Here is a 26,235-nt window from a genome sequence, read left to right on the forward strand (position 1 = left end):
TTTTAATCACATTATCAATTCAATTATTGGTATTTTCTTGTTTTAGTTACATCATTTTTTTTCTTTGTGTCTCAAATATTTTTGATGGCCTCCAAAAAGCCAAAGGTGCTGGCTGCTCTATTATGGCTGATGGATAAAGTGGATATGATGAGGGAGCAAGTTCCTGACTCTCTGTTCTGCCTCTGTGCTACTGCTTGTACACCTACCTCCTCAGTTTCTAGTTCAGAATAATAAATTATCAGTCACCTATGTAAAGTTTGTATATGATTATGCTAAAATATTAAAAACTCTCTGGATATATTTTATATACACATTAGCTAAGACACAGGACCTTAATGTCATGGTATGCCTTTCATTCTGTTGAGGTTTTACATAGCTTACACTTTTGTAAGAATACATAGCTTTTCTACAAACAAAAGTGATAGCTCTCTTCTACTACACAGTTAATGTTATGATAGGCGTAACATTAAATACAGACTTTCTGAATGTTGTAATCACTGATATTTTCTCTTCACATGAGCTTCTGAAAGTTTGAAGCCAAATGCAGGGTGAGTCATTATAAATAGATTTGAGTACATAACAGGTAGTTTGTATTTTGACCTTACTGTTTAATTTTATGATTGAGAGCACAGGTGTAGTTTGGTGTTAAGCAGGCCTGAGTTCAAACCCTGTTTCTAACATTTTGTAATCTTAGGCAAGTTACTTAAATTCTGTAACTCACATTTTCCTCACCTGAAAAATTGAAATAATGTTGATTACTTTCTAAAGTTATTGTGAAAATAAAAGTTAGATATAAAGCTCTTAGCACAGGCAAAGTCTTTAATACATATTGATTATTAAATGTTCCTATTCTTATTTCCCTTGGTCTTTATTTTTTTAAATTTTAAATTGTTCTACAGTGCATATATATCTTTAAAAGGTGTCTTAAGCACCTATTTGAAGAATTTGGGCTACAAATAAATTAAATAAGTCAACAAGCAAATAATTACCAAATATTGAATTTTTTTTATCCTTAAAGAAATTGTGGTTTAGAAGAGTTTCTCCAACTTTCATGTGAAGAAATAAGAGTTCACCTGGGGGGTCTTAATCTCATCAAAATGGAAATTCTCGTTCAAAAGTGCTGGAGTAACACTTGAGAGTCTGCATTTCTAACAAGCACCTGGGTGAGGCCCACACTACTGACCCTGCCCTGAGAGTAGCCTTGCACAGGGATTCTGAAGAGAGGTGTGGATATCATCCTCAGAGCTTTATAAAAGACACAGTAGCTGATTTTGTTCCTCGAACTCCTTGAATCATAAATGAAAGCAGTGAGATGGTCTCTTATATCTTACTCTTTTATGAGTAAAAGCTTTATTGCTTTAACCAAAATCTGAAAGAATCACATGGGATTCTATTTCTCAGTTTTTTTTTTTTTCTTTTTTTCTGTCCTTTTGAATGATACCAGCCCCCTTAGTTGGCACTTGGTCCCTTGACTCTTGGACAGTCTTTTCCCTTATATTCTATGAGCTCCTGTAGACTTTCATTAGGTCATATGGCATGTTTATTAGGCTGTTCTAACATAACTTGGCTGAATCACACAGGCTATCCAGTAGCCAAGAAATAGTCTCTAGACCAATGTTATCTTAAATGAGTGACTGTTTCTGAGACAGCTATGTGATCTTTTAGCTTCACAATTTCATTAAAACTCCTCTCATTAAGGTTATTAGTGACTTTTTATTGCTAATCCCTATGGAGAACCTCTCTGAAGAATTTGGCCTTGGTCTTCTTTCTTATTTTTTTGAAAATTTCCTTTTTTTTTTTTTTTTTTTGAGACAGTCTTGCTGTGTTGCCCAGGCTGGAGCGCAGTGGCACGATCTCGGCTCACTGCAGCCTCTGCCTCCTGGGTTTAACTGATTCTTGGGCCTCAGCCTTCCAAGTAGCTGGGATTACAGGCACGTGCCACCACACCCAGCTATTTATTTATTTATTTATTTATTTTGTATTTTTAGTAGAGACAGGGTTTTGCCATGTTGGCCAGGCTGGTCTTGAGCTCCTGGCCTCAAGTGATCCACCTGCCGCGGCCTCCCAAATTGCTGGGATTTCAGGTGTGAGCCACCACACACAGCCCCAGTTTGCGTGGTTTCTGTTTGCTCTCTTTGCTTGTGTCTTCTGGCTGCTACCCCTAATTCCCCTAATTCACTTATATAAGAACTAGAATTCTCGCCTTTTGCTTCCTTCTTCAGTCCTTGCTCTATGTCTTCTTATTCTATGGTGTCCTTGGGCAATATCAAATCCTCCTACTTACTCAAATATATTTTGACAATGCTTTAATTTCTATCTCCAGACTAGAGCTCTCTTCCAGATCCATATCTACCAATTACTTCAACCCAGATGTCCTACTGGCACCTTAAATTAAATATATCCAAACAGATCTTTACTACCTTTCCTTAACTTTACTTACTTATTTAAGCCATAATTATTCGTATTAAAAGTAGAGAGAGTAAAAGAATACAAGCAATTAGATTTTCTAAGAATTAAATCACATTTAACATAAGTCAGATGCTTAGACTATTTTCCTTAGTATAGCTCACAGCATGCATTACTTAGGGAACTGTTTATGAACCCATATTCTATATGTTGACAACTTATCTCTGGATTGAGGATCAGAAATCTGGGAGATATCCTAGATTTCTCCTTTCATCAAATATTCAATTAATTTGATAATCCAGTAAGTTTATCTCCTAAAAAAATTAACTTATTTTCTTCTCAGCAACTTTTTTCAAAGTCACAGTTTAAGTTTGTAATGTTTAACCTGTAGTATGTCAAGTGGCCCTCTGTCAGACTGCCTGGCTTTAGCCTCATCAACCACCACTCATTCTGCTTATTGCCTGCTGAATGTTGTTTCAGAAATTCACATCTCATAGTGGCCTTTCTTTGTTCAAAATTCTCCATGGATCCATATTTCTTAAAATATAGCGTCACTAAATTTTTTACATAACCCTTGTATACGACAAGAAAGAAACATAAGCTTAGTCTTTTCTACCTCTATAGTCTACTTCTTATTTCCAATTTTTCTCACGAATGCTCTAGCAATATTTAACTAATTGTTGACTTCTGAAATAGATCACACTTACTCAAATCCACATCTTTTTCTGAAGGTTCTTCCTCTTCTAACTTAATCTGCTAAGTTAGACTAAACTCAAAATTATGCTCCTCTGGAAGCTTTTCTTAAATTCTATGAACATACTTGGGTAATTATTAAATTCCAATTTAAAAGAAAATTTTAATACAACAGTTTTCTAATTTCAGTGCATCTTAATTTCATCAGGAAACAATATTGAGTTTGATCAAATATTTTGACTGTAACTGATTAGATGACCATGCGATTTTTCTCCATTATTTCAGTATTGTTTTAAAGTGGTAAAACACATGGACATTCAATTGTTAAATCAACCTTGCATCCTAGAGTAAACATCACTAGTTATGATTTATTAGCTTTAGTTTTGTATTTGTTGGACTTGCTTTAATAACATTTTAAAAGGATTTTATTGTTTATGTTTATTAGGATATTGGTATACAATTTCTTGTAATGTGTTTTCAGGTTTTGGTATCAGGTCAGGTTCATTCATACTGAGTTTTTTCTACTCATGTGAATTTCTCAGTTTGTTTTTAAACTTCAGATTATGATTCTGGATTGGTCTGTTTCTTTATTATTATTATTATTATTGTTTTGAGATGGAGTCTCACTTTGTCACTTTGCTGGAGTGCAATTATGTGATCTCAACTCACTGCAACCTCTGCCTCCTGGGTTCAAGCAATCAAGCAATTCTCCTGCCTCAGCTTCCCGAGTAGCTGGGATTACAGGTGTGTGCTACCATGCCTGGCTGATTTTTTATAATTTTAGTAGAGATGGGGTGTCACCATGTTGGCTAGGTTGGTTTCAAGCTCCGACCTCAAGTGATCCACCTGCTTTGGCCTCCCAAAGTGCTGGGATTACAGGTGCAAGCCACCCTGCCCAGCCAAGTTAATCCTTGTATTTTGAAAGTTTGTTGTTTGCAAATCCATTTGATAGTGTTATGTTTTCTGGATCAATATAAACCTTTCTAATTATAAAATAACCCTCTTTATTTCATTAACTCTATTTTGAAGTCTAAATTGACTAATACTGCTATAGCTATACCATCTTTCTTATGATAACTATTTATGTGAAATAACTTCTTCCATCCTTTCAGATTCAACCTTTTAGAAAATATATATATTTAAAATAGATCTCTTCTAGAAAGCATACAATTGAGTCTTGCTTGTTTATCTAATTTGAAAATCTGGCTTTCTGATTAGTAGTCATTTTTTAAAAAATGAATTTATGCTTAACATTTTAGTTTAGATCATGCAGCATGTTGTTGTATCTATCTATCTATCTAGATTTATATTTTTTGGCTGGGAATGGTGGCTTATGCCTGTAATCCAAGCACTTTGGTAGGCTTAGCCAGAAGGATCACTTGAACGCAGGAGTTTGAGACCAGCTTCAGCAGCATAGTGGTACCTTGTCTATATGAAAAATAGAAAAATTAGCCAAGTATGGTGACATGTGCCTGTAGTCCCAGCTACTTGAGAGGCTGAGGTGGGAGGATTGTTTGAACCTGAGAGGTTAAGGCTGCAGTGAGCCATGATCATGCCACTGCACTCCATCCTGGGTGGCAGACTGAGACCTTGTCTCAAAAAAATTGTTTTTCTTGCTTGAGATAGCATTATTTGACTATTCTACAATTTATTCATCAGTTTACCTGTTGATAGACATTTTGGTTATTACCATTTTTGGCTATTACAAATAAAGCAAGTTGCTATAAACATTTGTGTATGCCTTAGAGTACACGTAAATTTTCATTTTTCTTGGGAAAAGTGGCTGGGTTGTATGATAGGTGTATTTTAATATTCTTAAAGGAAAGTCTAAAATGTTTTCAGTACTGGTTGCAATGATTTTATAGTCCTACCAGCAAAGTATGAGAGTTAAAGTTCCACATTTTTGCCGACACTTGGTTTGGTCAGTCTGTAAGTTTTGGTTAGTTGAGCGGGCTACATAGTGGTATCATATTGAAGTTTTCCTAATAGTGCTGGGCATCTTTTCACGTCCTCATTTGCCATCTGAGTATCTTCTTTGATAAAGTGTCCATTTTTTTGCCCATAATTTTTATTAAGTGTTCTTATGACTACTGAGTTGCAAATATTCTTTATATGTTATAGATAAAATTCATTTGACAGATACATATTTTGTAAACATATATTTATATAATTTATATATGTGTACTCACCTTGAATCCTGTAACATTACTAAACTCACTTATCAATTCTGGTAGTATTTTTTTTAGTGATTCCATTGAATTGTAAATAAAATACTATTTCATTAAGGCTCTGATATTTCTAAGTATCAGATTGAGAAAACTGGTACAGCTTTTCAGACACAATCAAACTTTACTGAGTAAATATTTTCTGTGATTTTTTTTTCTGTTAAAAGCAATAATTGTGAAGCAAGTTCACTGTGCACTGGTATACATCTGAGAAGAGGACTCTAAACACTTCACCAATACCATGCACCAGTATCAGTCAACTTGCATGAGTCTGGTGAAACAAAACACTCACACAAGTGAAGCAAAGCAACTATATTACTCACAGATAGGCAGCAAGGGACAATAGATGCCTGGAATCAATGGCAAGCCAGGCCCCCAACCTCATGAAAACTGCCCAAGGTAGTTGAAGTCTTATGTATATGTGCCCCATATCACACTGTGGCTGAGGGTCCCTCAAAACCCATTTCACCCTGGTTTTATATCCAGGGGTAAGTGGAATTTCCGAGCTAAAGCATTGCAGCATATCCTTTTCTAAGAGGGATGGGAACAGAGCCTGGACTGTTCTAATAGTTTCTCTTTATCTCAGGATGCTGCATTCTCAGCACATTCTGCAGTTGCTCTTGAACTACATTAGAGAAAAGAGGAAGATCTGGGTCTCTAGGGTCATCCAGGGACTTGTCTTGCAATAATCGATTCCTTTTCTGGCACAAATTTAATAGTCTGTAACAGATCAATTAACAAATTTAGATTCATCTTCAAAATTCTCACTTCCCAGATGGGCACTTTCATTAGGTGTTTGACCTTTGAAGGAGAGGTTTTTCTCTGAGTTGGGGCTTGATGCTGACCTGAGACATTTCTGCCTCACACATATAACCAAGAGCAGCCATGCAATAGCTATTTGTTACTTCCTCCCAAATACACAATAATGTGGGACACTCTTCATTTGCTTAGCTGTATGGCAGTGAATTTGAAAATCTGCATGCTGTTTTGTTAATTATGTTTTTAATTGAGTCACTTCATCTGAACAAATAAAGCCACCAGTTATTAGAAATGCCATCTGAAGTCAGTAGCTAATAAAGCTATACTGAGTTGTTTCAGAAGTGTACGAAAACGTGGTGGAATCATGACAGAAATACCTTTTAATTTGAAACTGAGATCTATACATTTTTAAATGTGGTTTCTTACTGAGTTAGGCTGAATGATTATGGATTTGTATTTTTAGTCAACGTGGGGCATTTATTTGCAACTTGCCAATACTAGAGAGTCTTGCCTTCAGAACCCAATTCAGTTTGCCAATACAGACAATTTTTTTTTAAAGATTTACTGCCAAAAGTTGAGAAGTGTCCTTTTAATTTCCCACAAGAGATCTTGGCAAGAATATTATCATAAACACTTTGCTTTTAGTTACAGCATTTTTATATCTTGCACAAAGACGTGGTATATAATCTTATTGTCTCAACCCTCTTAATGAGCCTGTAATCTTGTAGGGTTTCTAATATCATATGTAATTCCCATCTGTATCTCCCTCATAACTTGGGATATTATCTTGCATATAGTAGGTGGTCTACGAAATAGTTGCTGATACTAATGATAATTCCAGGGCTTCAGCTCATCTGTACTATACTTTCTTCTCTTATTACTAAACTGACCTATATACTTTGCATTGTTCTCTTGATTTCTCACCTGAAACTTTGGCTTGTTCTATTTCTTCCACTGGAAATGCTTTCCATTCTAGATTTACGTATCAAAGTCTAAATCATCTTAAAAGGCTGCATTATCACCTTCTGTGAGAAGCTGCCTCTGACATTTTTTGGGGGAGCTATACATTTCTTCACCTCCCCTCTCTTCCTCAAAGAACCACAAAGGCTACCACTGATGGAGAACCGAATGTATGTCCCACAGGATGCTAGGCATTTTATATGTTATCTCACTGTACTCTTCAAACAAAGTATAAGCGTGCATATTAAAACTCTGCATTTCCATAGATGAGGATACTGACAGCAAAAGAAATCAACTACTTTGCCTACATATAAGTCATGAAGCTAGTGTGAAAAATTCTGACTTCAAAACCTTTTCTCTTTCCACCATGTTAAAATAGGCCTCTAATGCCTTATGATGTTCTGTCATAAATTCTTCATGATTATAATCATACTTGTTAGGCTATGTGTTTGATCTTTGATGACAAGATGAAATCATTTCAGACTTTATAAAGTATAGAATAGTTAACTATAAAATTTCTATTTTTAAATATAATTTCACAAATATTTTTGAGTACCTAATGTGAGCAAGGCATCTTTCATACTAATAATAGATTTCATATTTACATCACCATCTGCAAGGCATTTTTCCTATTCTATCTTTTAAGAAAATACTGTTCTGATGAGAACACATGGACACAGGGAGGGGAACATCACACACCAGGGCCTGTCGGGGGGTGGGGGCCTAGGGGAGGGACAACATTAGGAGAAATACCTAATCTAGATGACGGGTTGATGGGTGCAGCAAAGCACCATGGCACATGTATACCTATGTGACAAAACTGCATGTTCTGCACGTGTACCCCAGAACTTAAAGTACATAAAAAAAACATTGTTCTATGTCACTATTGTATCTCTTAACTAGATAGACCTTGACATTCGGTAGACCAGTGGCTTTTAAATGTGTTTTCCTTAGCCGGGCGCGGTGGCTCAGGCCTGTAATCCCAGTACTTTGGGAGGCTAAGGTGGGAGGATCACGAGGTCAGGAGACTGAGACCATCCTGGTCAACATGGTGAAATCTCATCTCTACTAAAAATACAAAAAAAAAATTAGCCAGGCATGGTTGCGGGCGCCTGTAGTCCCAGCTACCCGGGAGGCTGTCAGGAGAATGTCGTGAACCCAGAGGTGGACCTTGCAGTGAGCTGAGATGGTGCTACTGCACTCCAGCCTAGGCGACAAAGCAAGACTTCGCCTCAGAGAAATAAATTAAATAAATAAATAAATAAATAAATAAATAAATAAATGTATTTTTATTTTTTTGACAAATGAAATTTTACAAGGAAGTCAGTGAGTAATGAAGGAGGTGCTGCTCTAGGCACAGCTAGGGTAAGGAGGGGGCACTATTGGGTGTGGCGGGGAGGTCAGGGCACCTTCTCAGGTTCCTCTTAATGCCTTACTGCGGCCTTTGTTGCTTCCTTGTGGAAGAACCAGTGCTCTGTCTCCTAATGAAAATAAGAGGCTATTTGTGTGTGTGTGTGTGCATTTCTGAATTTTTGAGGGCTTAGTGCTTATTCTGGACTCCTAATTATAGTACTTTTGTAATAAACAAATAAGCAAAAGTGAACTGAAGTACCTAAAACACCCACAAAACTGATAAAAAATAAATACAAACCAGGACAATAACCACAGAACTATGCAAAGGCTATCTTGAGGAACTCTTGAATATGGCGGCTGACCCCTTGGTAACTTAGGATTTTAGTCATGCTCGTACAACTCACAGCCTTTTCCTTTCTCCGTGGTCTTTCTTTGTCTCTTCTCCAGACTACTTAATGACTCTGTCTCTATTCCTTTCCCATCACAGCTCCCAGGATTAACTCATTTCCAGTGTCTTCTTTTGAGGTGCATCCACTGTTTTTTGCTACTGTGTGCTCTAGACTCTACACATTTGTCACTGAAAATTTTATAAATGCCACCTCCACACGTTTGCTTTCGTGATCCTTCTACTTGAGTTTTCATGAAATCCGATGGTTTCCTAAGTATTTGGTAGTTCCTCCTGCATTCATTCTCCTTCCTGCCGCCTTGTCCCTTCGACTTCCGCCATGTTGGTAACTTTCCTGCGGCGTCCCCAGCCATGCTGAGCTGTGAGTGAGTTCAACCTTTTTCCTTTATAAATTACCCAGTCTCAGGCAGTTCTTTATAGTAGTGTGAAAACAGACTAATACAACATCCAACATTAATTCATGCTAAGGGAAAAGTAAAGCCCGTGAGGGAACAGAGATGTGTAGGTGGGTGTTATTTTAGATACCATAGTCAGTTATTATATTGACTACCAAGGCCATTTTTCTTCTTTATTTTATTCATTTATTTAACAAATATATAAATGAAATCTATGTGTCAACACTGTTCTAAACCTTACAAATGAATAACAGAGAGATACTGTTCTCTCCCTTAAAGGATGTATTGATTACTGAAGGAAGATGAATATAAGTGTTTGTGTATACACACACACACTATTATATATACACATACACAAACACAATCACAATCACACGTGCATGCACAGAAAATTACATTATTATCCAAAGGCTTTTGATAGAACTTCATCAGTAGACAGTATTCTAAATATCAGTTATTCTAATAGGACCTCAAACGTCCATGAGTTGTGTTGCTCGTGGTTTTTACTTATTGGCTAGTGTATGTGAACTAATCAATCAGCTAGTAAGGAACTATAGTGAACTTTCAGTATCTACCTTTCAGGGCAGCTTCGTTATTCTCTACTTCCTTTATGTATTACAATTATAATGTGGGACTTTATTTTTAGTGTAGTTTTTTTTAGAGAGAAATAACTCCTTAAAAGAAAGTCAATTGCTAGCATTGGTAATCAAAGAAGAGAAATTGAAGAGGTTTAAAGACATGTTAGTTACTAAACATAATGGTCTCGATGGCTCATGTCATTTCCTTTTCAGTTTTATATGCCACATTTTATGGAATCAATAATATGCCACGTGCACATGCAGGGTTGTGAATGAGGAGGGTCCGTGGAATGGATGTGGCACAATGTATTCCAGAGATAGAGATACTATTATTTTGGCAAAGGCTTTGTTGAGGGTGAAAGCCTTGAGCTAAACCTTGAACAGTGATAAGGATTTGCCAGGAAAGGGGATTGGGAAAGAACTTCTAATCACATAGGATAGCATGAGCAAAAGATCAGATGATTAAAACATTTCCGGCTTTAAATAATTATAAGTACTTATTTCTGGCTAAAGATACATAGATTGGGTGCAGGAGAGGGAAAGACAGACTGAAAGGTGCCTCCAGGAAGGAAAGCTTTTAGTGGTTTAGAAGGAAGTAAGACAACAGGAAGATGAATTAGGAAGATAGTACAATAATCTGGTAAAAGGAAGAATTGGATTGCTATTTTTACCCAAGGAACATTCAGTGTTTTGCATGCTGGTATACGGAAATTATACCCACTGTGTCCGTTTATTGACTTTGTAAAATTAAAGAAGAAGGGGCAAGGGGGCTGCAATTGAAGTTAGAAAAGCTTACTGAGAAAAGATATTATGGGTCTGCGGTGTGCCAGGAACTGTGCTGCTTAATTTTCATATGTAATCTCTAATCCCAGAACTTTGTGGGGAAGATATTATACCCAGGTCTATTGCTAAGAAAAATAAGTTTCAGAGAAATTAAATGTATTGCTTCACATTCCCTAGCTGGAGAGGGGATTCTCACTCAGCTCAGACTTGGTTTAAAACTCTTATTTGCTCCCCTATACCACATTGCAGCAGATAGACATGAAAAGGAGTAGGAGGAAGCTAAGCAATTCTATGATTCTCAAAGTCAGTCTCCAGCTCTTTTCAGTTATAATAAATCAAAGCGGTAAAGGAATAATACAAACAGCCGTGTCCTCTTTGAACCCATTTGTTTCCCCAGAATAGTTGAACAAACATCCCTTTACTATCACAGTTATATTATAAAGAGAAAACCCAGTACGTTTCCTTTGAATACTTGTTTTGGTTGCTTTATTTGTTTCTTTCTTACGCCTGTGTGCTTCTGAGTAATTAGAGATGAATTTGAAGTAGAAGACAGTTTTCATGAAACCTGCTCATCCTTGTAAAGATTAATGGGGAGCAGAGGTGATAAGGCTCCATGCTTTTAGTCAAAATGGATTTTCTACTATATTACCAAGTCAGAACACATGGGAAAAGAACACTTTGTGATACTGTGTTTAAATTTTAAAAGGGTCATTATTTTTCTTGGTAAACATTTCTTAAAACTATGATTTGTTTTTAATTCTGAAATTATATGACATTGGATATTAATACAGATTATGAATTGGTACAATTTCACGTTTGATTAGATTGCCTACTAGTGAGCCAATAAGAGTGATAAATTGTTTGATTTTGGTCAAAGCTAGGAAGATTATGTGGATGCAGAGCCTGCAGTAGACTGGGGAGAACAATGTTGATTAGGAGAAATGGATGGCTAATTACTGACTTCTAGAAGAATGTTAAAAGCCCGGCGGCCTTCTAGTCTCAGAAGAGAATAATGAGGAAGGAAAAGTGATAATTTGGAGTCCATGATGCAAAATATTTTCAGTAGAGATACCATACCTCACTTGCTCTTTCTGTAGGTATGAAGCCATCCATAACCCCCTACCTAAATAGTCCTCCTTGGGTCACTCTTTATGATATCATTTTACTTTTCTTTTAACAAATTTACCATAATCAGAAATTACCTTGTTTATGAATCTCTTTACTCCTCTATTTGTTTACATGTTATTTTCTCACTTGCCCACTAAATATAAGCATTGTGTGGTCAGGAATCTTGTCTGTGTTGTTCAACTCCTTATTTTTATTGCCTAGAATAATGTATGCCACAAAGGATGCAACTCTTACAAATACAAAGTTTTTGAATAATTTAGTAAATGGATACAGTATTTGTAATGATCCAAATATCACTTAATATTACCATGAGTCAATATTTGTAAAGTACTTAAAACAGATCCTTGAATATGGTAAGTACTATAAATAAATTTGTTAACTAAATGAATACTGTAACTTCTTAAACTAAAATTATTTCTGGTGAGTAAGAAAAGACAAGCATTTGACTGTACAACTAAAATAATCAGGACATTTATTAATAGCTAATACCTTATAAAAGAACTTCTACCTATAAGTGATTTTGTTCACTTTATAGGGAACTTCAGGGAAATTAAATCCTTGGCCTTAACTGAATCCCTGTCTTGAAATTAATTGACAATCAAAAAAAAGGAATGCAAAATAATTGCCCTTCCTTTATACTTCATGACATTCTGTACTTCTTATGAGAGGACAGTGAATTATAATTGGCTATTTACTTGTCACTGATGCTTTATTAGAGTGCAAGCTTCATGAGAACAAGCCAAAACATCTGTCTTATCACTTGTCACTGTTGTGTCTTGAGAATACCACCCAGTAGTTGGCATAGGGTAGGTGCCCTCAAAATATTTAATGAAATAATGTGTTAATTTGGAGTGGAAAGAGGTGTCAAGATAGTTTTGGAAACTTCCTGAATCTTCACATAGATGGAGCAGGCTGGGCACAGTGGCTCACGCCTGTAATCCTAGCACTTTGGGAGGCAGAGGCAGGTGGATCACGAGGTCAGGAGATTGAGACCTACCCTGGCCAACATGGTGAAACCCTGTCTCTACTAAGAATACAAAAATTAGCTGGGCATGGTGGTGCATGCTTGTAATCCCAGCTACTTGGGAGGCTGAGGCAGGAGAACCCGGGAGGCAGAGGTTGCAGTGAGCAGAGGTCGTGCCACTGCACTCCAGCCTGGTGACAGAGCGAGACTCTGTCTAAAAAAAAAAAAAAAGATGTAGCAGCTTGACAAATAGCAAGATCAAAACCCATGGTCAAGATTTAAAGCAAAAATGAGTATAATTTTTCTCTGACAAACATGAAAACAAAAGTGGATAGGAGCACACCACTGGTAACCACAAGACTTGCATGCTATTTGGTGTTTGAACAAAACAAGACAGGGAGAAGCAACAAAACATCGGACAGATCTGACAGGAGGAGAACCCAAAACAGCCCACACAAGTGCACAGCAGATCATGGTGAGCCAATGTGAGAATAAAAGCTGACCCACAACGACTCCCTTCTGGGACAGGAACCCACTGTAAGGATAAACTGCTGTGAACAAAATCAAAATTGATCAAGAGAGCACAACAGAAACAAAAGAGAAAGAGAAAGATGATAAAAGCAAGAAGAGAACAGAACCTGAAAATCTCAGAAAGATAGATACCATATTTTCACCATTATATGAAAGAACAGAAGAACAGATTTAGTGAAATTAGAAAAGCTATGTGAACATAAATATGAACAAGAGAAATGTATTGAGGTCAAATCTCACATAAAGTAACTTAAAAGGAGAGAATGAACAGAAAAAGGGGAAGACCATTATTTATATAGGCAATCCAAAAATTTCTGAATATGCTCAAGAAACAGAACAACAAAATTCTTTGTAACCTACTGTTTCAAAATGAGATAGAAAACACTAAGAAAACGATATAAAATGTAAAAGAGCATCACAAATCATAATTAGAAAAACTCAGCAATGAGGTGACAAAACTAGGAAAGAATAAGAATTATAAGAAATCTATTTTAGAAATGAAGACTAAACTAGAAGGAACACAATATTGAATACACACAAGTAATAGCTTAAGATAAATTGAAGATAAAAAAGCAATTGCTTTTCAATAAAAAATATAAAAAGGATTTGAGATAAAATGACAAATATTGAAAATAGGCAAAGCGAAGATTCCATCACTGTCTGAAAATATTTAACCAAAATGAAAAACACCTAGTTTTTTTTCAGGAAAATTTTTGTACTTGAAAGAAAAAAATCCTTTGGGCATCTCAGCTAAAATAATACTATATTTATAAGGGAAAGTAAAATAGATTCTGAATAGTCATGGAAACTCTTCCACGAGGCATGTCATAGAAGCTAGAACTCTTTTTCCCCAAAACCAGCCATGGAACCTAAAGATATTACTCTAACTTCCCTACACCTTTCTGTGTAAAAACTGGCCATAAATAAATTATCTGACCTACTTTGTTTGAGTATAAATCATAAGATCTCCATTCCAGAGAGGGCCCTGCCCGACATGCAGAGAAAGCAAAGGTACACAGAGAGAGAACAAGAAGACTCTAAACAGGGAGTCCTTGCTGGGTTTCCTCATTCAGCCTGTTGTTAGTGCTAGATTACACCTTTTGCCTAATCATACTTCTACAAAGCTGTCCATATTTTGTTGAACCTAGGCATAAAAATAGATAGTTTTTCTCCTGAATCTTTCGGTCTTTGTTCTGAATGCTCCCATGTCACATAAAAATATGATCAAGTAAATTGATACACCATTTCTCCTATTTATTTACCTTTTCTCGGTGATTTTTAGGTAACTTTTGCAAGGCAAAGGGGAAATTTTCCCTTGGCCCCTGTAAGTATGTAATGACTAAAATGTCTGATTACATAGATGTCAAGCAACCATAAAAACGAGAGCCAAAAGGAGATCACCTATGTAAAATCATTTTAACTGCTTTTAAAATTCATAATTGGTAGGTTCAGTATTGATATTATTATCATAACACTAATGTTTATGTAATGTAAGATAAATGATTAATTTTATGTTTAGTTCTATCATTTCCTTTGTCCTTTTCTCACTCTGCTCACAGAAAATGGCCTGGAAATAAAGATGAACTCATCAAAGCTGAGCATCCCTAGTGCCCAGATTTTGGTCTTAAAATATCATTTATTATAATCAAAATGAACAAAGATTCTTGAAGGATAAACCTGGAAAATCTTGATATACCAGAAAGCATGGAACTTATAAAAAATTATAAGGCTAGTGTTAAAATAATTCACAAGACAACTTAATTTAGTGAAGCTTACACAGGCCAAAGATGGGACAATTAGAGCTTCAATAAAGATAAAAAGAATGTGATGGCTTAAAACCTATCAAATATGAATAAATGCATGAATTTATAATAACATTAAAAAAGAAAAAGTGATGGGCCATATTTTAATAATAGTAGAGAGCAAATTCATAATCTTGAAAACTAGATAAAGGAAAGAATCAAGCATTTATCCTATATATCTTTATGAACTTTAAACAGCTTAACAAAATATTAGATGAAGGAAAACATTTCTTTACGGAATTATGTCAAGTATTGTATGAAAATGAAAGACTAGAATGAGAAATACCACCATTTTGCAACCCCCATCCATACTCACTAAGTACCAATGGCTGTTAACATCACAAAAGAGCAAAACCCAAATATTTTGTAGCTCATGGGGAAAGAACGCAATATTATTTACATTCTTACCAAAGGGATAGCACCTGAGTCTGATTAAACCTCTGCCTCCAGCTGCCAATTTGCAGCTGAACAGAGGAATATTGAATTGCACCATGAATTTGCAATCATCAAAATCTTGACTATGGGATACTAATGATTAAATGGCCTGGGTTTTGTAAAAGTAAAAAGCAAGAAAAAGAAAGTGATGGAGGATAATCCTGTATAGTAAAATCAAATTGAAAGATGTATTAGTTTAAAAATAAAATAAAATAAAATAAAATTAGACAAATCTAGGGAAGCACCCTTGAATAAAACCTTCAAATAATACAAATAAATAATTACTATATGAGTTACTTTTGGAGGAATGGGACTGTCATTGGGATGGGGAACATGTAAAGCCTTCTCACATGACTGGAAAAATCTTATAATAATTTGCTAAGCTCTTTAGTGGGTTTATGTAGTTTTTCTATAACTTGTGTTTTGTTTTACAATAAAGAGGTCAGAAAATTACTATTTCATGAGAGTTTACACAACTGAATCACACAATATCTAGAATGATCTAGCAATGCAAAACAAATAATGCAGAAGCATCATAAATCATTTACTGTCATAAATCATTTACTGTCATTTACTGTCTCAAAACTGATTGTTTCCAGCACTTTGGTAAATTACATATTCCCAGGTATTGACAAAGGACAGAGACAATCTTTTATTATGGCTATTCATTCCTCTGTTTAATGCCATGATATTTTTTCACTAGCAAAAAGTATAATGAGTAGTAGCTATTTTAAAATCTTATGTACTTTAAATAAAAAGTGGGAGGTGTAATAGTTTTATCACATGAAGGGTATAATATGTAGTTGCAAAGTGAGATGCTTTTTCTCATTTCATATAAGTTAAGTTGCATTTACATATTTCCTAATTATCAACATTGCAACATTGGACCTCTTGACTTCAGCAAACGCAAAAGGAATACTGAGGATGAAGGTCCTTGAGTTCTTATTAAGCTTCCAAGAAGCAAAGGCAGATTTAATTTGTGCCCCGATAAGGCTGAACACAACTTTAGTTGGTCTCAATTAAATAATGTCTCTCTCTGTCCCTTTTTGTTTGTTTTGTTTTGCTTTTGGATAATACTAGATAAAACAAAGTGTAATGCTTATTTTTTTTTTAATAAAAAAGCATTTCTTTGTAGTAAGTAATAAGAGTAAAGGGGTACACTAATTTTATTCAGCAACTAATACTATATTTGTTAATATTCTGGTTATCTCTATGTCTATATTGTAATCTTCACGACAAGTCTCTCAAGTAATTATTACAACCACCCCCATTTTGCAGATGTCAAAACAGTTCAATCCATTGTGATTTGATAATTTGTTCAAGGACACTCTCAAAAAGTATGTGGTATAGCTGAAGTTTGGGCCAAAACTTTTCCCTCCAGATCCTGTATTAATCCCCCAAATAGATTGCTAAAGTACAGTTTCCAGCATCATTTCCCTGTATTTACTTTAGATATTACCATTTGAAAATTCTAGATCTCATTAAAATACTAAGGAAAAGGGGAGCTCTCTTTTCCTAATCAGCTATTTATCCAGAAAAGAGATTGAGATTTAATAGATAAACACATTCCCTTAAAGTTGGTTTCTTTAATGTCCTTTAATCATTGAGTTTCAGATTTCATTGAGATAACTTAACAATAATTTCCAGTCACCAGCACCCAAATATGGTAGTCTTCAACTTAATTGTTATATGCAATTAAGTCTATTAGGGCAAGTACAAGAATGATGGCAATAGAAAAAAGGGGGTGAGAAATAAGTAAATTTTTCAAAAGAATGGAGTCAATTTAGTAAGGCTTTATTCTTGCACTATTTTATTTTCCCCAGATTAAAAAAATATGACACGATCCTGATCACTTCCTTAGAATCAATGTTTTTGCCTCTGCTCTCATTTGGCACTCAGTCTGTTGGAGAACAGGTAGGGTTAAACTTCATACAGGAAGAGCTTTTGCCCTCATTTGGTGCTAAGGACAAATAAATAATCAACTGTGCAAATATCACAAGCAAGGGGAACTGTTATCTACCCATATACTAATTACTCAAGTATTTACTACAACAGCAAGGCACCAGCAGGCTAGTTGGGTGTTGTTTTGGGCATACTTGAATTTTTGGATAAATTTTTGGATAAATCCAAAATCCATACTTGAATAAATCCAAAATCCATAAATCCATACTTGAATTTTTGGATAAATCATTGCATTTTTAAACCTCCTTACTCTCTTCTTTTTAAATAACCTTTATTGATTTCTCTACCCAGAAAAATCTGAGCTCTCAAAATATAGGCTTAAGTAGAATGATGGGCAAAATAGAAGGAAGGGGAGAAGAGGTTAAGAACAATGTTCTCCAATTCAAAGCTGTTGGTGAACACGTATTGTATGCAGGTGACCCACTGTGCACAGGGACTTGTGTGCATTTTTTCCATAGATTTAAGTGCTGAAATCTGCCATTTACTCAATTCTTAATATTCTTAATTATTCTAAATTAACATCAGAGGCGGATAGAGCGTATTTCCGTTCTACCATCTCTCCAACTCCCATCCAGTACTTATCTTTCCTTCTTTCCAGTCAGCTCATATTTCAGTTATAATGACTTGTTTAGTAGACTATTCTATACTAAAAAATTTATTTGATTTGGAAATTCTGACCTGTGTGTTTTTTTCCCTTGAAATCAGTGAATAGAACTGGATTAAGAGAAATCTTTTTGAAAATAATGATGAAAACAAGAGTTTAACAATATAAAACTAGAAATGCTGAGGTTAAAACTTGCCAGTGATAGCACCTTGCCGTGAATAACTCTGTGTGTGCATGTGTGTGTATATGTGTGTTATTGTATTATTTATGGAAGGTAGAGTCTTTGTATTTCTGCCAAGTTATCATATTTCTCCAGTGGGCTCTGAGGTGCTTCTGGCCGCTCTTCCTGCTTGTAGGTATCATAGGACTATGGAGGAGCATCCCATGGCTCGGGCAGCAAGTTCTCCCAAGAGTTCTGCATGCTCCGTGGGAATTTCCAAATTCTCACAGTAGTCTAATTCATAACAACCTAAATACTTCTGATATTTGTAAGTAATTGTTGAAAATGCAGGTAAATTTTAACTTGGAAAGAAATATATTGTAATTCAAAAGTTCTGAACCAAAAAGTTGATTTGGTCTTTTAAAAAATTGAATTGAAAAGTTTCTGCCAAAGTGGCAGAAAGTAGGCTCTCAGGCAGCCTCTGGGGAAAGCTCAAAGACTTCCACTTTGGTTTACTTTACACCTAATAATTTTAAATACATTTGAATACATTATGGAAAGATATAGCTGTACTGATGTGCCAGTGCCCAACTCAAAGAACTCTGAAAAGACTTGCAAACTGGTGAGTCTAGATTGGCTTCTTTTATCATTCACACCCAATTAAAAGCGGAGGAAAAGCCTCAGAATCAGTAGAAATTTTCTGTATGACCATTCATGAGGAATTAGGTTGGTGCAAAAGTATCTGTGGTTTTTACCATTGCTTTAAGGGTGAAAACCATGATTACTTTTGCACCAATCTAATATAATAAGAATTTAGCCTCAGGAGGAAGACCAAAGCACCTTATCTTATATTGTAGAAAGTGCTGGAGATGGTGAGTAGCTAATCTAGGCTTGTGATTCAGGGAAAAAACTAAAGGTTCAAAATATTAATTTTAATTGATAAGTGAAGTATGCTTCATCCATACGCTGGAATTCAAAGTCATCAGTTTTAAAAAACAACACTAATTTACATTCCCACCAACAGTGTAAAAGTGCTCTTATTTCTCCACAGTCTTGCCAGCATCTATTATTTCTTGACTTTTTAATAATTGCCATTCTGATTGGCATGAGATGGAATCTCATTGTGGTTTTGATTTGCATTTCTCTAATGATCAGTGATGTTGAGCTCTTTTTCATGCTTGTTGGCTGCATAAATTTCTTCTTTTGACAAGTATCTGTTCATATCCGTTGCCCACTTTTTGATGTTTTTTAAAAATAAATTTGTTTAAGTTCCTTGTAAATTCTGGAAATTACAGAATTTAAGTTCAACCATTGTGGAAGACAGTATGGTGATTCCTCAAGGATCTAGAACCAGAAATACCATTTGATCCAGCCATCCCATTACTGAGTATATACCCAAAGGAATATAAATTATTTTACTATAAAGACACATGCACACGTATGTTTATTGCAGCACTATTTACAATAGCAAAGTCATTGAACCAACCTAAATGCCCATCAATGATAGACTGGATAAAGAAAATTTGGTACATATGTACCATGGAATACTAGGCAATGATAACAAGGAATGAGATCATGTCCTTTCCAGAGATATGGGTGAAGCTGGAAGCCATCATCCACAGCAAACTAATACAGGAACAGGAAACCAAACACCGCATGTTCTCACTCATAACTGGGAGTTGAATATTGAGAAGACATGGACACAGGGAGGGGAACAACACATTCCAGGACCTGTTTAGGGTTGGGGGGTGAGGGGAGGGAACTTAGAAGACCGGTCAGTAGGTGCAGCCAACCACCATGGCACATGTATACACATGTAACAAACCTGCATGTTCTGCACATGTATCCCAGAACTTAAAGTAAAATTATAAATAAATAAATAAATAAATAAAAATAACACTAATAAGAGACAGCATATCCAATGCCACAGAAAAGTAGGAAAATTCACTGGCAAGGATATCATCTCATAGATATTTTTGAATGAGAAAAATAAATTAGAGAACAGAATAACCTCAATCCCTTATATACATGAAATGTTTTATTGTTCACACTAAAGAGAATGTTAAAACACGTAAACTAATCTATTACTACTTCTGGAAAAAAATTTATCAGCCTGTGACCATAGGTCATTACTACCATTTTTACATAAAGTGTAAAACACCACTAACACAGCAGATGGAGCTCAATAACTGCCAGGCAAGTTGCTGCAGCCATGGTTTGGTATAGCCATTGGGAAGTGGGTTGTCCTGGAGGTTGGACTAGACCTTCTCAAGGGTGTTTTGGCCAAGTAACCATATTGACACTAGGCTGTCACAGGTGGCTTCAAGTTCTAGGAGAGTCTTTCCAATGATATCTTGGGATTTTTGATTCACATCAAATGTGAGCATTTCCTATTATGAGTGAGTGTGAAGACTTTACCATATCCTAACATTTAAGGATTTTTAGCATGTGTGAGTTTATAAGTGTGTTTGATATGTGTCACAGGTGTGCTAGCTCTACTTCTGGGATTCACTCTTTGGTAGATCAATAAGTAATGGAATAGTGATAAAATGATAGTGATGATTATGACAATGATTTTAAAAAGGTCAGAGATATTGGTTGTTTTGTATGCATCTAAATAGAATCAGTAAACGTATATTTGTATAGGTAATTCATTCATCATGTCTACTCAGATTGGTCTTGTGTACTGTGATGCCATTGCTGTGGTTGTTTCTAAGATTGTCAGAAATTTTGAAGATGGCTATAGTTGTCGATATTACCAAGTGATGCTATCAGCAAGGCTGTAGAACTGTGTTCAAATGCATGCCTTCAAAGTTCTTTTGCTTCCATAATTTCTGAGTCATACTTAGCAAATGGTTGTGAAGTCTTATGTGAAGAACTGTTGCATTTTGTCAGTGAATACGTGATTGATTGCAGAAGAGCACTTATTTCAATGCTGTTGGTGAGAATAGATGAAATTCTACCCAAGATAATTGATATGAATCTTCCTGAAATCTAACATTCCAGAAATGGAAAGTGGAGCCTTTCATCAAGGAGTTCAATGAGTCTTCCTCTCTGACTTAGGTTAATGCCACCTTCTTCTCTTTCTCTGTTTATTCCTAGAATGCAGGCTCAACAGTACCAGCAGCAGCGTCGAAAATTTGCAGCTGCCTTCTTGGCATTCATTTTCATACTGGCAGCTGTGGATACTGCTGAAGCAGGGAAGAAAGAGAAACCAGGTAAGCAGTAGGGTTCTGAAGGCAAGATGCTTCATCGATTAATGTCCATCTAGCCTAATTACCTGCTTTTCCTTCATCTCTTCTACTCTGCCTCTCTCCCTTCCTATTCCTCTATTCCTTCAATCTTCCCTTTTTAAAAATAATTATTTAGAGGAACCTAAGAAATATCCTGTCTCCCATTGCAAGTCCTGGATTGCATGACGATGATGGTCATTAATATAATGATCAAATTAGCAACTACTATGTATAGAACATTGACCAGCAATCAGGTGCTTTATTATGTTACCTCTCTACCTCAAAAAAAAAAAAAAATGCACTGGAACTTGTTTTTCTCCTTAATTTCAGATTTACAGAGGAGGAAACTGAGGCACAGAGAAGCTAAAGCACCTTCTCTGTGCCACTCACAAAGTCATAAGTAGGCTGTGGAACTGACAGTCTGTTTAAATCTGTGATCCACCATATATGTATGATGTCATTCCTTCTACAAGACGGAGAAAGGAACAATAACTTGCACTGAAATGTCTCATTTGACAACTGTTATTTCTTTCTTTCTTTCTTTTTTTTTTTTTTTTTTTGAGATGGAGTCTTGCTCTGTCACCAGGCTGGAGTGCAGTGGTGCAATCTCAACTCACTGTATCCTCCATCTCCTGCAATTCTCTTGCCTCAGCTTCCAGAGTAGCTGGGGCTACAGGCATGCACCACCACGCCCAGCTTATTTTTGTATTTTTAGTAGAGTTGGGGTTTCACTGTGTTAGCCAGGATGGTCTCGATCTCTTGACCTTGTGATCTGCCTTCCTCGACCTCCCAAAGTGCTGGGATTACAGGCATGAGCCACTGGGCCCGGCTGACAACTGTCATTTCTAATATAATATTTTCTCGATTTTTAGGCTTAACTATTTTTGATCATCTCTTCTTTTATAGAAATATTTGCTTCTAAAAGGAGATGCCACTAAATCACTTAGCAAAGTCTCTGGCACATAGTAAGAGGGAGTTAAATTAATACTAGTTTTAGCTCTTTTCTCAGTTTTCTTTCTCTCTTCTCTTGATCATTCTTTGGTTCAATACTTTGGTTAATATTCATCATATTTCTATTATTCACTGGACAATAAGGATAGAGATTAAAAAAAAAAACCACAGATCCTGCAATTAAGGTTCTCAGGAATGAACTTGGTTATATCTGGAAGTTAAGGAGTTTTCTGTATGTTGATTAGGTTTTCTTCCTTTCATTCAGAAAAAAAAGTGAAAAAGTCTGACTGTGGAGAATGGCAGTGGAGTGTGTGTGTGCCCACCAGTGGAGACTGTGGACTGGGCACGCGGGAAGGCACTCGGACTGGAGCTGAGTGCAAGCAAACCATGAAGACCCAGAGATGTAAGATCCCCTGCAACTGGAAGAAGCAATTTGGAGGTCAGCTTCATCCTACTGAGTTAATCTCCTACCCTAAGATAATTCTCAAATTTTTCCACCAAATGTCTTTTTAAGGATGAGGACTTTTTATTTTAAATAACTTTATCTTATCAGACACAAAGTGACTAGATATCTTTCCCAACCCCAGTGTTTCTCAACTTTGACACTGGTCCCATTTCAGGCCAGGCAATTCTTTGTTGTGGAGGTTGTCTTGTGCATTTTAGGGTATTTAACAGCATCCCCGGCTTCTACTCACTAGTTTCCAGTAGGATTCCTCACCCACTCCAGATGTGAAAACTAAAAATGTCTCCAAATATCTATGGCCAAATGTCTCCTTGTGGTCAAAATCATCCCTGATTGGGAACCACTGCCTTTCCAAAGGGACATAAAATATATCCTTGATTCCTCCTAATAATGTTCGTTGATCTATCTTCTCTCTCCTTTCTTCTATTTCTAAGTTCCTTTGATTTTTCCTTTCCCCTTTTCTTGTTTATTCTCCTTCTTCTCCATGTCCCTCCCTGTCACTTTCAGGCCTTCTCTCTCATTTGATCCCTCCCCACCCTCCACACAGGTTCACAGATTCACTTATTGAGTCCAGCAGGGCTGCTCACAGCCACTTTTCATAGATCTTTCTCGCACTGGCTAGAGTCAGTCTTATGCTGGCCTGATCCTCTGAGACAGGATCTGTCAACACTTTCAACTTTATATCCAATATTGAACCCTCAAATAACCTCTTTCTTCTACGATCCAGACTTTTTGTCTTTCTTAACTATGGGGGGACATGATTCCTGAAATGTCCTACCTGTGTTCTGTGGAAATGCACTGTGGCCCATAGACAAGTGAGGAAGGACAATGGATGTATACACGTACATCTTTTTCTCCCTCTGTAATCTTTGGGGTATTTTCTATTTGAATGGAGATAGATAAGTTCTATAAAAGTGTGATGGAGAACAGGTACATTTGGTCTTAAATTGTATCTGGGCACCTCAAAAACCCATTTTCAAAAAGTTTAAAAGGTCTATCTTAAAGACTTATATTGAAAATATTAAATAACTCTCAAATTCAACAGTAAACAACAAAACAACAGCAACAAAAAAAAAAAACAACAAAACAAAACAAACAAAACTTAACAGTTCAGTAAGAAAATGGGGAAAAAACATTAACAGACCTTTTACCAAAGAGGATATATAGGCAACAAATGAATTCCTGAAAATGTATTCAACATCTTTTCCTTATTAGGGAACTAGAAATTGAAACCATAATGAGAGATCACTCTACATCTATCAAAGTGGCTAGAATAAAAAATAGTGATAAGAAGAAATGCTAGTGAGGGTGCAGGGAAACCAGATCCCTCATATGTTGCCAGTGGAAATTGTAACGTGGTACAGCCGCAGTGGAAAAAGAGTATTGCAGTTTTTTACAAAATGAAGCATGCATTTACCATGTAACACAGCAGTTTCTTGGTCATTTATCCCAGAGAAATGAAAACTTATGTTTCCACAAAAACCTATACATGAATTTATGCAGGAGTTTTATTTGTAATAACCCAAAGCTGGAAACAACTCGGATGTCCTTCAACTGATAAATGGTTAAACAAACCAGGGTACATTGGCACTGTAGAGTACTACTCAGCAATAGGAAGAAACAGACTATTGATGCACCCGACTTGGGTGGATCTTCAGGTAATTATGCTAAGTAAAAAAGAAAACTAATCTCAGAAGTTTACATAGTGTAGAATTCCATTTATGCAACATTTTTCAGTTAGAAAAATGATAGAGCTAGAGAACAGATTAGGAGTTGCCAGGGATTAGGGAGGTGGGGAAGGAGGAAGGTGGCCAGGCCATGACTATAAAGAATGACCCAGTGTTGTGTTGGGACTGTATATTAGTGGTGTATATTAATGTATTTTAATGGTGTATATTGATGGTGATTGCATGCATGTGCACATGGGATAGAATTGAACAGAACTCAATACACATGCATACACTCTGTATTATTTCTTATAGCTGCACATGGATCTATAATTATTTCAATAAAAATAGTTACAAACAAAAGTGTGCCTTTATTATCCTGGAAGTACAATAGGATCTTTCAAGGATTTCTGTTTGGTTCTACCCTGCCTTTAGCGGAGTGCAAATACCAGTTCCAGGCCTGGGGAGAATGTGACCTGAACACGGCCCTGAAGACCAGAACTGGAAGTCTGAAGCGAGCCCTGCACAATGCCGAATGCCAGAAGACGGTCACCATCTCCAAGCCCTGTGGCAAACTGACCAAGCCCAAACCTCAAGGTAAGTCCTTGCCATTATACCACAATTTTAATGGATTGATGGACTCAGGCAAGATCTGGAAAACCCACATTTTCCAGAAGGAACTATTAGGTGAATTACTGAAGAAAGTGACTGAAAAAGTCCCCTACACTGAGAACCACAAAAATACTTTTAAGCAGGCAGTCTGTGAGTGCAAATTGAAGTCTTCTGCATAAATGAGGAGATTGGTACAGTCTCCTAACCCAAATAAATAACATAGCAAAAGAAGCCAGCTAAGACAGTTGTATGATGACCATATATTCCAAACTCTTAATTGGAACTGTATCCTGACAAGAAAAACAAACTCAGAATGTTTATAAAGGGGACAATTTTAACTCAAACATCTCCCAGATTGTCTGAAATATAGTTTTCACAAAATCAGGAAAATTATTTTACATTTTCCCTTTATTCACTGCATAACTTAATGGGTTCTGCACTTCTTTTCAGAGCCTTTATATTTTTTTGAGTTCAATTTGATTACCAGCTACATTCATCACAGAATTTTTTAATGACAGGGATCTGTATCTCCCAGAAAGTCAGGCTCTGCTCACTTGCTGGAGAAGGTAAAACCAATCATTATGGCCATGAATTCATACATACAAGGATCCTAGCTGAGGGAAATAAACTCTTTTATCATGGATGTTATGGTCTGAATTGTGTCTCCCCAAATTCATATGCTGAAGTTTTAACCCCCAGTACCTCACAATGCCACTGTATTGGAGACAGGGTCTTTAAAGAGGTAATTGAGATAAAATGCAGTCACAAGGGTAGGCCTTAATCCAGTGTGGCTGGTGTCTTTATAAGAAGGGAGATTAGGACACAGAAATACGTAGAGGGAAGACTGTGTGAAGACAGAGGGAGAAGAATGCCATCTACAAGCCACAGGGAGAACCTTCAGAAGAAATCAGCCCTACAGATGCATTGAAGAAATCAGCCCTCAGATGCATTAGGCTTGTAGCTTCCAGAACTGCAAGACAATAAATAAATAAATTTCTGTTTTTTAAGCCACCAACTCTGTGGTACTTTGTTATGGCAGCTATAGCCAACTAATAAAATGGGCCTCAATGAACTCCAAATTCAAATACCTTCTTGGCCTTTACTCATATATTTCAACTCTAAGATGGTCCTGAACATTCATACTGCCAGAGAAATTGTAAGGAGA

General features: G+C 36.2%; 1 protein-coding gene across 2 annotated transcripts in view; it reads left to right on the forward strand.

The window, feature by feature from the left end:
• The window catches only part of PTN (pleiotrophin), a 112,615-nt gene that overhangs the window by 60,681 nt on the left and 25,699 nt on the right, over window positions 1–26,235 (forward strand). For both annotated transcript variants that reach the window (XM_003896649.4, XM_009203925.3), the window contains exons 2-4: window positions 21,247–21,362; window positions 22,594–22,767; window positions 24,894–25,055. In XM_003896649.4, coding sequence (XP_003896698.1) covers window positions 21,248–21,362; window positions 22,594–22,767; window positions 24,894–25,055 — 451 coding nt within the window. In that variant the 5' untranslated portion in view covers window position 21,247. The remainder of the gene's footprint in view (window positions 1–21,246; window positions 21,363–22,593; window positions 22,768–24,893; window positions 25,056–26,235) is intronic.

Source organism: Papio anubis, chromosome 4, assembly GCF_008728515.1.
Source record: "Papio anubis isolate 15944 chromosome 4, Panubis1.0, whole genome shotgun sequence".
Classification (NCBI taxonomy): Eukaryota; Metazoa; Chordata; class Mammalia; order Primates; family Cercopithecidae; genus Papio; species Papio anubis.